The 13,144-nt window shown below is 46.6% G+C and overlaps 1 protein-coding gene across 1 annotated transcript; it reads right to left on the bottom strand.

Annotated features, from left to right (window-relative positions):
- Positions 1-3,978: 3,978 nt before the first annotated feature.
- STBD1 (starch binding domain 1) lies at positions 3,979-10,338 on the bottom strand. The gene is made up of 2 exons (XM_083367987.1): positions 10,056-10,338; positions 3,979-5,109 (listed from the first exon to the last, which is right to left on the bottom strand). Exons 1-2 carry the CDS (start codon positions 10,240-10,242, stop codon positions 4,364-4,366), a joined length of 933 nt encoding a protein of 310 aa, XP_083224113.1. The 5' UTR covers positions 10,243-10,338; the 3' UTR covers positions 3,979-4,363.
- Between the last annotated feature and the right edge of the window lie 2,806 nt (positions 10,339-13,144).

A 13,144-nucleotide genomic window follows, 5' to 3' on the forward strand; every position in this document is an offset into this window, starting at 1 on the left:
GACAAGCAAAGTCAATAGAGAAGCCAGATTCACTTAACAACCATGTTACTGACTTAACACCTGTAGTGATTTACTTAACAACTGTGGCAAGAAAGGTCATAAAGGTCATATAGGAGCTGTGACTAGAGGGGCCTTCGCCCAGGTTCATCTGGTGCGCCAGTTGCGACCCTATCTGGACCTGGATGCCTTGCGTACAGTCACTCATGCACTTGTGACCTCTCGTTTAGACTACTGCAATGCTCTCTACATAGGGCTGCCCTTGAGGACCACTCAGAAGCTTCAGCTGGTACAGAATGCAGCCGCGCGAGTTCTTTTGGGGGTCTCCCGATACTCCCATGTTACACCTCTGCTCCGTGAGCTGCATTGGCTTCCAGCTACCTTCCGGGTAAGATTCAAGGTGCTGGTAATGACATATAAAGCCCTACATGGCATGGGTCCGGATTACCTACGGGAGCACCTACTGCCGGCGTCAACTTCCCTCCGTCCTGTACGCTCCCACAGAGAGGGCCTCCTCAGGGTACCACCGGTCAGAGAATGTCGACTGGTGACCCCCCAGGGGGAGAGCGTTCTCGGTGGGCGCACCAGTCCTTTGGAACCGCTTACCGGCTCAACTACGGATGGCCCCCAACCTTCGCTCCTTCCGACGTGATCTAAAAACTTATCTATTCGAACAAGCCGGCCTGGTCTGATGGGTTTGGGGTTTTAACATTGTTTTTAACTAACTTACTACATTGGGCACAATCATTTAACTTTAAATCTTGTATCCTGTATTCTTATTTTTATTGCCCTGTACACCGCCCTGAGTCCTTCGGGAGAAGGGCGGTATATAAATCAAATAAATAAATAAATAAATAAATAAATAAATAAATAAATAAATAAATAAATAAATAAATAAATAAATAAAGTGGGGCAAACCTCACTTGACTGCTGTCTCACAACCCTCTCACTTAGCAATGGAAATGCTGGCCTCAATTTTCGGCTGTAAATCAAGGACTACCTGTATTTTATCATTCCGTATAAAGAAAATATCCACCCTATACAGGTGGTCCTCGACTTAACAGTTCATTTAGCGACCGTTCAAAGTTACAGGAGCACTGAATGAAGTGGCTTTTGACCATTTTTCACAGTTACCACCTTTGCAGCCTCCCCATGGCCGCATGATTAAAATTCAGACGCTTGGTTCATATATATGACGGTTGCAGCGTCCCGGGGTCGTGTGATCCCCTTTTGCGACCTTCCGACAAGCAAAGTCGATGGGGAAGTCACATGCATTTAACAACTGGGTTACCAACTTAACAACTTCAGTGTTTCACTTAACAACTGTGGCAAGAAATGTCATAAAATGGGGCAAAATTCACTTAACGAACTTCTCACTGAGCAGCAGAAATTTTGGGCTCAATTGTGGCCTTAAGTCAAGGACTTAAGATTGTTGGGGGCAATTAAGCTGACTTTGTAATAATGCCGCTTGGGGTGTGTGTGAAAGCCCTAATAAGCAGGCATATACATAGAATGAAGGCTACTGCTAAGCTTGTAAGCCGCCCTGAGTCTTCGGAGAAGGGCGGGATATAAATGGAATTAAAATTTAAAAATAAATAAAAAATAAAATACTTCCTGTAATATACTCTACCGCCCCCCCCCACCCAATGCTAAAAAGAGTCCATTTGCTTTCCAACAGACAAATCTTCTAGCTGTAAGAGAAAGCAGACACTCCTGCTACCTTCCTATTTGTAAGGGAAGCCTCCTGGTTAAAGAATCACACACACACACACACACACACACACACACACACACACACACAGAGAGAGGGACCTTGTTCAAACTAGTCCAGGGATCCTTGACCTCACTCACGGTTGACCAGGCTGGCTCCCTGCATTAGATTTAATCATTGGTTGAACGAGAATCAAAGCAGTTGGAAGTAGTATTGCACGCTAACAATAGAGTATTCGTGCTTTTCTGAGCACTCTTATCCCATTTTGAGGGAGGTTTTGTTGGAAATGCAACCGCCGGGGTCGGGGGGGGGGGAAATGCTTGGTTATCACTGGCACTTTATTAATAAGCGTAACAGAAAAAAAAAACAATTGGCTGCCCTTTTGCTGATCAGCTTTGTTTTACAGAAGGACACGGCGCATTTCAAGATCTGTTTATATATAGGTAGTCTCTTGACTTACGACCACAGCTAAGCCCAAAATTTCACAAGGCAGTCGTGAGACAGCTGTTGAAGCACCCCAGGGCAGGGCAAGGAACGAGGGATGGAAACTCATCAAGGAGAGAAGCAACCTAGAACTAAGGAGAATTTTCCTGACAGGTAGAACAATTAACCAGTGGAACAACCTGCCTCCAGAAGTTGTGAATGCTCCAACACTGGAAGTTTTTAAGAAGAGACTGGACAGCCATTTGTCTGAAATGGTATAGGGTTTCCTGCCTGAGCAGGGGGTTGGACAAGATGACCTCCAAGGTGCCTTCCAACTTAATTCTAACGTAATATTCTGGGTCTTTATGATTGTTGGACATAAAATAATAAGAAGCTTCGTGGAATGCAGAAAGGCAACAAAGAAGAGATAACATTAAGAAAAGCTAAGTGATATTTTAGAGAAAAACGGAACTATGCAGTGTTAATAACTGCCAAACTGGATTTGGTTTATTGCTTAAATCAGCTAATCAGGAATTTCAAGTAAGACCTAGTTTAGAGTTCGGCAATTGTATTTTTTATTATTATTATTTTTTTAAAAAAAATTAGCAATTTCAGGGAAGTGATTTCAATCACTCGGTTCCCATTTATGTCAGTTCACACAAGTACGATCGCACAACTACTAAGCACATCAAGAGCATTTTAGTTTTCTTCCAAAATGCAAGTCAATACATTCAGGATCAATTTAACTTTTTTTACTTACAAAGGGAAAAAAGCCTCCTTCAGTTCAATATATCTGGGACAGGGCATGGATACATTATAATTATTAACTGTAAACTAACATACCTGTACAGGTAACTGCATTAGCCACGTTATTTTTAGAAACTCAGTGTTTATTTTTTAAAAAATACATCCAGGTTAACTTTATTTGAAGTCTATTAATTTAGCCTAATCATCCTCTTAAGGGAGGCGGTGGCTCAGTGGGTTAGGACGCTGAGCTTGTCGATCAGAAGGTCGGCAGTTTGGCGGGTCGAATCCCGAGTGCCGCGTAGCAGAGTGAGCACCTGTTACTCGTCCCAGCTTCTGCCAACCTAGCAGTTCGAAAGCACGTAAAAAAATGCAAGTAGAAAAATAGGGACCACTACGGTGGGAACGTAACAGCGTTCCGTGCGCCTTTGGTGTCTAGTCATGCCAGCCACATGACCACGGAGACGTCCTCGGACAAGCGCTGGCTCTTCGGCTTTCAAACGGAGATGAGCACCGGCCCCTAGAGTCAGAAATGACTAGCACGCATGAGCGGGGGAACCTTTACCTTTACCTTTTAATCATCCTCTTAACCCTTTTCAGTAAGAAAACCAGCAGGTTTCATAGTCATGAAAGATAGTATTAAAACGGTGAGAGTTTAATTTTCTGCCTCTTTTATACAAGCGCTACTGTACTTTAATAACACACCTAAAACTGTGTTGGGTGCAGGACAGAACTGGCAAAGGACAATTTTCCGAGATCAAGCGAGTTGCGGATATATGTGCCCTCCAGCAATGCTCAGAGAGAGCGTCTTCCAGACAGAATAAATCAAGACACCCCTTTTTAAGCACCCAAAATATAAAGGCCAGCCATCTTCTACGTCGAAAGTTGAGGCTGTGTGTTAACTTATTCTACTGCACCAAAATGAGTTGGAAATCAATGTTTTTTTTCTTTTCCCCCTTTCCCTACACTCTTTTGTCTTCCCCTTTCCCTCCCTTACTTTCCCATTATCTTCATTTTTCTTTGTGTTTTTGTAGTATATAGTTTGATATGCTAAAATATTTGAATTCCAATAAAAGGCTTTACAGGGAAATATATACATATATATGTAGAAAGGCCAGCCATCATTGTAAAAGTCCATCTTTATTGCTTTCTGATGCAGTCATAATAAACTAAGAATATTTTAAAAGAGTTACAGAGCAGTTGAACCATCCCTTAAGTTCAGCGTCCCTGATTCACACACCTGTCTCTTCACACAATATAATGTCAACCCTGAGAGTTGAAAATGTTTTTATTTTGAAACATTGCCCACTAAGTAGCTAATTTGTTTGCTGTTAGAGAGTTGTTGGCTTGATTTCATTTGAAGAACATGTTCCTATCTTAAAGCCTAGCAGAAGAAAGACTGGCTATGAGGCAGTCCTAGTAAACACACAGCAAGGAGATGCACACACTAAGGTCAGTAAGTAAAGTTGGAGAAATATACTCATACGTTCAATGATACCCCCAGGACTTATGGGCCACCTGATCTTCATGTTCAGTTACTAGCATTCGGTTGGCACATTCTTCCCATCGCACAACCTTGCCACTTTCCAGCAAGACAAACTTCCACTCAACGCTGGCATCAAACGGTAGAACCACAGAGTCTGACCAGAAGCCATCTTTGTCACACCTGAGGGGTATAAAATGGCTCCACTGGCCTAGACACTCGTGGTCACCTGTGATCGCAATCTGCTGGGCTTCCGAATGAGTGATGTAGTGGACACGGAAGACCACATGGACAGTCTGAGGCAGGGGAGTTACCGCCGCGATTCTCTTCACTTGTTCCAAGTCCTTGTTGCCAGCGTCATCTGCACGAGGTTTCCTGGTGGCCTCAGCTTCTTCACGATCCAGAGTTTCTGGACCCAGGTCTTGGTCGAATTTCTCCTCAGGCTTATCACCAGACTTGTCTCCTTCGGCTAAAATCCTCTCATCACGCGGTTCCATTTTGTGGCTTTGGGGTGGCTTGGAGGCTCTGTTCGGGTGACTGGTTGCTTCGCTCCTTAGATATTCTGAATAGTTCACGAACGGGATTACAGGATCTTTGACCACTGGTTCTATTTCAGGAGGCTGTATGAAGCCGTCAGGGATGTGGTGACCTCCTGGGGGTGCAACATGGTTCTCTAGTGGCTCCTGTGGACTGGACACACAAGCTGGTTTTGTTTCCGAAAGGACACAGTCACTGGTTCTCTGCAACGGTTCTAAACAGAAAGGATATATTGTTAGTCTCAGTTCTACATTCCTTGTACGTGTCCTTTTGTGCACCACGCCACGAAATCTTTAAAGCAAGGAAAACATCCTTACTGATGATTTAATCCCACGCAAACTGTACTTTTTCTCCTGACATGGAACTCCTCAATAGAGATTTGGCTTTTGTGCTCAGTGGCAACAGGGATCGGCAAGAATTTCGTGTCTAGCAGCAAAATCCACAACGGGTTCCCCCCGACACCTGATTTTCAGAACCTTTTGCTCTTTTTTTAAATAATCTGTATAATATAAATGCACTGTAAATGCTAGCGTGAATCCCAAAGGTGCTTTTCCCAAAAGGCAACTGGACCTCCTTGGTTTTCTCTTTGAAAACATGTTGCTTCTCATCCAAGAAGCTTCTTCGCTTCATTGAAGAAGCTCCTTGGATGAGAAGCAAAATATTTTCAAAGGAAAAAGATCAAGAAAGTCCAACTGCCTTTTGGAAAAAGTATCTTTGGGATAACCATGACCTGGATGATTGAGACTCTCCATAGACAGCTAGTAGTAGTAGTAGTAGTAGTAGTAGTAACAACAACAACAGAATAGATGAGAAAGAACTGGAGAAGATAACAAAATACAAAGACCTACAAATAGAAATAGAAAGACTGTGGCAAAGGCAAGCAAGGGTAGTACCAATAGTAATATGCGCCTTGGGTGCAATCCCAAAACAACTGGAGCACCGCTTGGACGCCATCATCGGCATTGACAAATTCGCCATTAGTCCATTGCACAAAGCAGCCTTACTAGGAACTGCTTCCTTCCTGCGACGATATCTGTAATACCATCCAACATCCACATCTGCCTATCCCAGATGTCCTTGGTAAGGACTCGACAGGTAGACAAAAATGCCAAATCCAGTCTGGAAATGTGGCTAACTGTGCGAATAATAATAATAATAATAATAATAATAATAATAATAATAATAATAATAATAATAAGAAGAAGAAGAAGAAGAAGAAGAAGAAGAAGAAGAAGAAGAAGAAGAAGAAGAAGAAGAAGAAGAAGAAGCTAGAATTATAAGCTTGAATGAAAGTGCTTAGGAATTGTTTCTAGGTAAGATACTTCTTGACTGCACATTAGTGAGTAACCAATGGAAATTTCAATGCTATTTCCTGGGCATGAGTGAAACTGCAAGATGAACACCAGACCAGCACACAGAAGGAAAGCTGCAAAAATAGTCTAGCAAATGCCACCAGCCCTTGCAAAGGGCGGATATAGTTCCACACCCTCCTTTCCAGACTGTTCCTGTCCCAGTAAGATGCCAATCTGTACACCAAGCCAGCTGGCAAAGGAGAAGCTATTGTGATGTTAAGGCTTCACCACAGCTGAAATGCCAAGAAATTGTGGACTGTTGCTTAATTAGAGTTTCTTTCCTTTCACCAATCAGCTCCAAATATTAGCCACAACAAAAAAAAATACAAGCAATCAACTACTCAAGCAACTACAGTTAGTCCTCTACTTACAACAGTTCGCTTAGTGGCCGAAGTTACAACAGCACTGAAAAAGGTGACTTGTGACCATTTTTCACACTTTCGACCGTTGCAGCCTCCCCGCGGTCACGTGATCGAAATTCAGACACTCGGCACCTGCTTATGTCAGAGTTGCAGTGTCCTTGGGTCACGTGGTCCCCTTTTGCGACCTTCTGACAAGCAAACTCAATGGGGAAGCCAGATTCACTTAACAACTGTGTTACTAACTTAACAGCTGCAGTGATTCACTTAACAACCGTGGCAAGAAACTGGGTCAAAACCCATGTAACCAATGTCTCAGCAACAACAATTTTGGGCTCAACTTTTGTCATAAATCAGAGACTCTCTGTAATTAATTATACTAAATGTACTATCTTTAGCGAACAGTTATTTTCCACATTTATTTTCCAGTTGGGAGCTTTTCCCCTGCGTTTATTTATTTTTAACTTTGCAGTAAGGGTTTTCTCCCATTATAGTCTTGAAACTGATTGATTGGGGCTCTGTTAAATGTTAAGAGCAAAGGCTCTTTTTGGCTCTGCAATGAATAAGCATAACGGCTAGCAGGGCGCTGGCACAAGGGAGCTAAAAATAGCTGAAGGCCAGTTTGCATGGCCTGTCCATATATTCGGCAAACAGAGGCCCAAATGCCAAGGATTCCCGTGGGGCCTGCAGAACTGATGGCAGCCTGTGCACCGCGATCCACAGAAAGGTCGCACAATCTAAGACGATACTTTGCATAGTTGCCCTTCTAATAGCTATAAGAATCCTGCCGAGGCGCCATTGAATAGGCTGGCCAAAGGCATTTTAGCTGCCTGATTCAGGGCCAGCAGCCTCCATCCAATCTTCTTTTATTACCAAGAGCATGCAGCATCTCAGGCTCCAAAACGGGTGTCCAAGCTTGGCTGCTTTAAGACCTGTGGACTTCAATTCCCAGAATTCCCCAGCCATGGAATTCTGGGAGTTGAAGTCCACAGGTCTGAAAACGTTTGCCAAGCTTGCTGTAAAAAGCACAAACCATCTACCTGCAACTTCTCTCACTCTTTCCCACGCCAATTTTCTACAAATTGCCAGCCTGCAGGCAACGTTGTGAAGGTTCCCACAAGCACGTAGGCAATATTATCCTCAGCCAAGGACTGATGGGTTCGGGTGGCCCCCTCCAAAAAAGGTACTTTTAGAGGGAAGAGTTTTGAAGGAGTAGAGGAGGGTGCAAGGAGAAATACAGTAGGAGCCTGCAAAGCTTGCACAACAGCAGGTTGTGTAGTTCACGAATGGGGGCAATGCAAGGCCTGGATGAGCCAACAGGCGTTTGGATGCAGTCCCACAGCCATTATTAAGGGCAGCCTCCCCCATCATCTACTGTAGCAGCAACTCTTATGAAATATATTGAGGAACTAACTTTACAGAAGTTATTTTGCCTTTTGAAGCTGCACCGATTTTATTACCAGCAGAGATTTCGGCAGACCCTCTCCCCCATGTCTCACCCCATCCCACCCCCACCCACCCCCCCTCAATACAGAAGTTTAAAACGTTTTCGGGTTTAACAGCTCATTCTGGCTGCATTCACACAACCCACTGGGGGAATCGAATTCTCCCCTTGCGTTTTTTTTCCCCTGACCATCATATTTGGCACCAAATACCAAACGGGCCGGGGTTGTGTCATATTCCACCATATCCCCACCCCACGGTTAGCACTAATATTTCTAGCACTGATGGTGTTACCGAGTTTGGGTATTGGAGGAACGTCTGCAAGCAAGCGATCCCAGAGAGCATCCAGGACTCCTCACTAATATGTCGAGCAGGGCTTTCGCCTGACCCGTTTGAGGTGGTGGTGGTGGTGGGAAATCGTGTGAAAGTGGCATGTCCATGGGGATGCTGCAACTGTTATGTGAAAATCCATCCATCTCTATCCATCTATGTCTACCTATCCAGCTCTATCTATCTATCTATCATCTATCTATCTATCTATCTATCTATCTATCTATCTATCTATCTATCTATCATCTATCTATCTATCTATCTATCTATCTATCATCTATCTATCTTTTTCTTTTTTTCTTTCTCTTTCTTTCTTTCTTTCTTTCTTTCTTTCTTTCTTTCTTTCTTTCTTTCTTTCTTTCTTTCTTTCTTTCTTTCTTTCTTTCTTTCTTTCTTTCTTTTGTATTTCTTGTTTTAAATACCCTGTAAACCGCTCTGAGTCCTTCGGGAAAGGGCGGTATATAAATCCAATTAAATAAATAAATAAATGAGAGGGGGTTCCCACTAGCACTCAATTGGGGAGGGGGGGGTGTTTCAGGACCAAATTGTCCTGGTCAGAGCGAGAAGGGAGCAGGAATAAAGGCAGAAAGAGACGCCGGAGACCGACCCAAAGACGCCTGCGGGGCGCGCGCCCCTCTCCAGAGCGCCCGAGGCGCGTAAAAGCGCGGGAGGTTTCTGAGGCGAAGCCGCTTCTTGAGGCGCTGAAACCTCGCTGGAGGTTTCCAAAAATAGGCCGGACCATCATTTGACAACCCCCCCCCCCACCCGAGCAAGAGGGTTGGGCAAGACGACCTCCGAGGTCCCTTCCAGCTCTCGGGGTCTGCGCTCTGCCCCAGAAGAAGCGGGCCGGCAGAAGGGGAAAGGAAGGGAAGGAAGGAAGGAACCAAGTTGGATGGAAGGAAGGAAAAGGAAGGAAGGAAGCAACATAAGGAGAGAAAGGAAGGAAGATGGAAAGAAGGAAGCAAGATAAGGAGGGGGGGGGAAGGAAGGAAGATGGAACCAAGTTGGAGGGAAGGAAGGAGAAGGAAGGAAGGAGGGAAGCAAGATAAGGGAGGGAAAGAAGGAAGGAAGATGGAAGGAAGCAAGAGAAGGAAGGAAGGAAAAAGATATAAAGAAAGAGGGAGGCAGGGAGAGAGGGAAAGAAGGAAGGAAGTGAGGAAGGAAGGAAGGAAAAAGATATGAAGAAAGAGGGAGGCAGGGAGAGAGGGAAAGAAGGAAGGAAGTGAGGAAGGAAGGAAGGAAAAAGATATGAAGAAAGAGAGGGAGGCAGGGAGGCAAAGAAGGAAGGAAGGAAGATTGAAGGAAGGAAGCGAGGAAGGAAGGAAGGAAAAAGATATGAAGAAAGAGAGGGAGGCAGGGAGGGAAAGAAGGAAGGAAGGAAGATTGAAGGAAGGAAGCGAGGAAGGAAGGAAGGAAAAAGATATGAAGAAAGAGAGGGAGGCAGGGAGGGAAAGAAGGAAGGAAGGAAGGAAGATTGAAGGAAGCGAGGAAGGAAGGAAGGAAAAAGATATGAGGAAAGAGAGGGAGGCAGGGAGGGAAAGAAGGAAGGAAGGAAGATGGAAGTAAGGAAGGAAGAGAAGGAAGGAAAGAAAAAGATACGAAGCAAGAGAGGGAGGCAGGGAAGGAAGGAAGGAAAGAAGGAAGGAAAGGAAAGAAGGAAGGAGGGTGGACGGTACCTTGGGCTCCGCGCGTGTCCCCCTTGGGCTCCTCCGCCGCTTCCCGCCCCCCCTCGCCGCCACCGCCGTCGCGGCCGCTCCCGAACCACAGCCAGCTCATGAAGGCGGCCGCCACCGCCGCCAGCAAGGCCTGCCACAGCCCGGCCAGGAGCCCGCCGTCCTCGCCCTCCACCCCGAGCCACGCCATGGCCGCCGGAGCAGGAGCGGGAGCAGCAACCGGCGCTCGAGGCGCTGCGCGGAGCCCGAGCGAGGCAGGGCCGCGCCCTCCCGCCCAGCAGCCTTATAGGGGCGGCGGGAGCGAGGCGGGCAGCACAGCCCAGGCCGGGGAGGAGCCTGGCGGCCAGCGGGACGCCCCACTTGCGAGCGGCGGCGGCGGCGGGAGGCCGTCGAGCCGGGAGGTTCCCCGCTCTCTTGCGCCCTCGGGAGCGGAGCGCGACCTTTGGATGCCGACCAGCTGCTCGCAGCCCCAAAGCGAAAGCAAGCGCCGCGGGCGAGAGAGCATCTTTTACACCGGGGCTCGCTTTCTTTTCCGCGATCCGAGCGATCCCTCCCCCCCTCGAAGCAGAAAAGCGCAACTGGCGAGCCGCGAAAAGGAACTCTTTTGAGTTAAACCAGCATGGATGTCTGCCAATTGGTGTACGTTCAAAGTGACAATAAAGTTATCCTTTGATGTTGTTAGTTGCGAAGTCGTGTCCCATCGCAACCCCATGGACAACGTTCCTCCAGGCCTTCCTGTCCTCTACCATCTTCTGGAGTCCATTTAAGCTCAGGCCTCCTGCTTCAGTGACTCCATCCAGCCACCTCATTCTCTGTCGTCCCTTTCTTCTCTTGCCCTGAACCTTTCCCAGCATTAGACTCTTCTCCAGTGAGTCCTTCCTTCTCATTAGGTGGCCAAAGTATTTGAGTTTTAGCTTCAGGATCTGACCTTCTAAAGAGCAGTCAGGGTTGATCTCCTCTAGGACTGACCGGTTTGATCGCCTTGCAGTCCAAGGGACTCGCAGGAGTCTTCTCCAGCACCATAGTTCAAAGGCCTCAATTCTTTGGCGCTCAGCCTTTCTTATGGTCCAGCTTTCACTGCCATACATTGCAACTGGGAAGACCATGGCCTTGACTATACGCACTTTTGTTGACAGGGTGATGTCTCTGCTTTTTAGTGTGCTGTCTAGATTTGCCATGGCTTTCCTCCCAAGGAGCAAGCATCTTTTAATTTCTTGGCTACAGTTATCATTATTTGCAGACAAAACTGCCGGGCTCTTTAATGGCCAGGCCTGCTTCTTGGCAGCTGGGGTGGTTCCCCCGCAGGCGGATGGGCTTAAGCCGCTTAAAAGGGCTCGCGGGGGGCGGAAAGCAGAGCGGCTGGTTGCGGGGAAGGAGGCTTCGGTTAGCCCGGCGACGGGTTGCTTGCAAAAGGTGGAGGGGGGGGAGGGGGGGTGTCTCGCAGCTCGGGATCTGCCCCTGGATGGCAGGACAGTTGCAGCAGCCTTGGTCGACTTTGCTGCCCCCTCGTGGCCACCTGGAGCGTTGCAGGCAAGGCCTGAGCTTTAAACCCTCCACCACCACGGTGTTTATTTTATTTATTTTTATTTTAATCCCATTTATATCCCGCCCTTCTCCGAAGACTCAGGGCGGCTTACAAGCTTAGCAGTAGCCTTCATTCTATGTATATGCCTGCTTGTTAGGGCTTTCACACACACACACAAACCAAGCGGCATTATTACAAAGTCAGCTTATTGCCCCAAACAATCTGGGTCCTCATTTTACCTACCTCGGAAGGATGGAAGGCTGAGTCAACCTTGAGCCTGGTGGGATGCGAACCTGCACTAATTGCAGGCAGCTGGTGTTACTTAAGGAGGCATTAGACCACTGCTCCACCAAGGCTCTGTTGTTGTTGTTGTTAGTTGCGAAGTCATGTGTGACCCATCGTGACCCCATGGACAACGTTCCTCCAGGCCTTCCTGTCCTCTACCATCTTCTGGAGTCCATTTAAGCTCACGCCTACTGCTTCAGTGACTCCATCCAGCACCTCATTCTCCGTCGTCCCATTCTTCTCTTGCCCTCAATCTTTCCCAGCATGAGGCTCTTCTCCAGTGAGTCCTTCCTTCTCATTAGGTGGCCAAAGGATTTGAGTTTTAGCTTCAGGATCTGGCCTTCTAAACAGCAGTCGGGATTGATCTCCTCTAGGACTGACCGGTTTGATCGCCTTGCAGTCCAAGGGACTCGCAGGAGTCTTCTCCAGCACCAGAGTTCCAAGGCCTCGATTCTTTGGCGCTCAGCCTTTTTTATGGTCCAACTTTCACAGCCATACATTGCAACTGGGAAGACCACAGCCTTGACTATACGCACTTTTGTTGACAGGGTGATGTCTCTGCTTTTTAGTGTGCTGTCTAGATTTGCCATGGCTTTCCTCCCCAGCAGCAAGCATCTTTTAATTTCTTGGCTACAGTCCCCATCTGCAGTGATCTTGGAGCCCAGGAAAATAAAATCTGTCACTACCTCCATTTCTTCCCCATCTATTTGCCAGGAATTGAGAGGGCCAGATGCCATGATCTTGGTTTTCTTAATGTTAAGTTTCAACCCAACTTTTGCACTCTCCTTCTTCACTCGCAACGAGAGGCTCTTTAGTTCTTCTTCACTTTCTGCCATTAGAGTGGTATCATCTGCACCACCACGGTGGAGCGTCCTTAATAGTCCCGATGGTGTTTTGTTGTTTTTTTTTCCCAAGAGGCAGCTGGACTTCCTTGTTTTTTTCTTGGAAGACGTTTCGCTTCTCATCCAAGGAAACTTCTTCAGCTCTGACTGGATGGTGGGGGGAAAATGGAAGGATTTATACTCCTTGCAGACGGCTGGTCATTTCCCTTCTTTTTTTTTTTTAGAGAGTCATTGAGGCCACCTAGAGCAGGGGGTCTTCAAACCTGGCCCTTTTATGACTTGTGGACTTCCAACTCCCAGAATTCCTCAGAAAGGCAGAAATAGAAACCTAAGGAGAATGTTGACATTGTTTTGAAACTTTGGCAAAGGGGTAAAAAAAAATTAAAACAGGAAAAGATTTTCTAAAGAGGCTTGTGTGGGAACGGCCAGAATTTGGTTTC

The sequence above is a fragment of the Vipera ursinii genome (genome assembly GCF_947247035.1).
Source record: "Vipera ursinii genome assembly, chromosome: 7".
In the NCBI taxonomy this organism is placed as follows: Eukaryota; Metazoa; Chordata; class Lepidosauria; order Squamata; family Viperidae; genus Vipera; species Vipera ursinii.

Bases quoted from the DNA above. Each gene is read 5' to 3' on its own strand.
- STBD1 (XM_083367987.1), bottom strand. From the start codon at position 10,242: ATGGCGTGGCTCGGGGTGGAGGGCGAGGACGGCGGGCTCCTGGCCGGG. The intron at 5,110-10,055 runs GTACCGTCCACC...CTTTCTGTTTAG, and splicing joins GGACACGCGCGGAGCCCAAG to AACCGTTGCAGAGAACCAGT.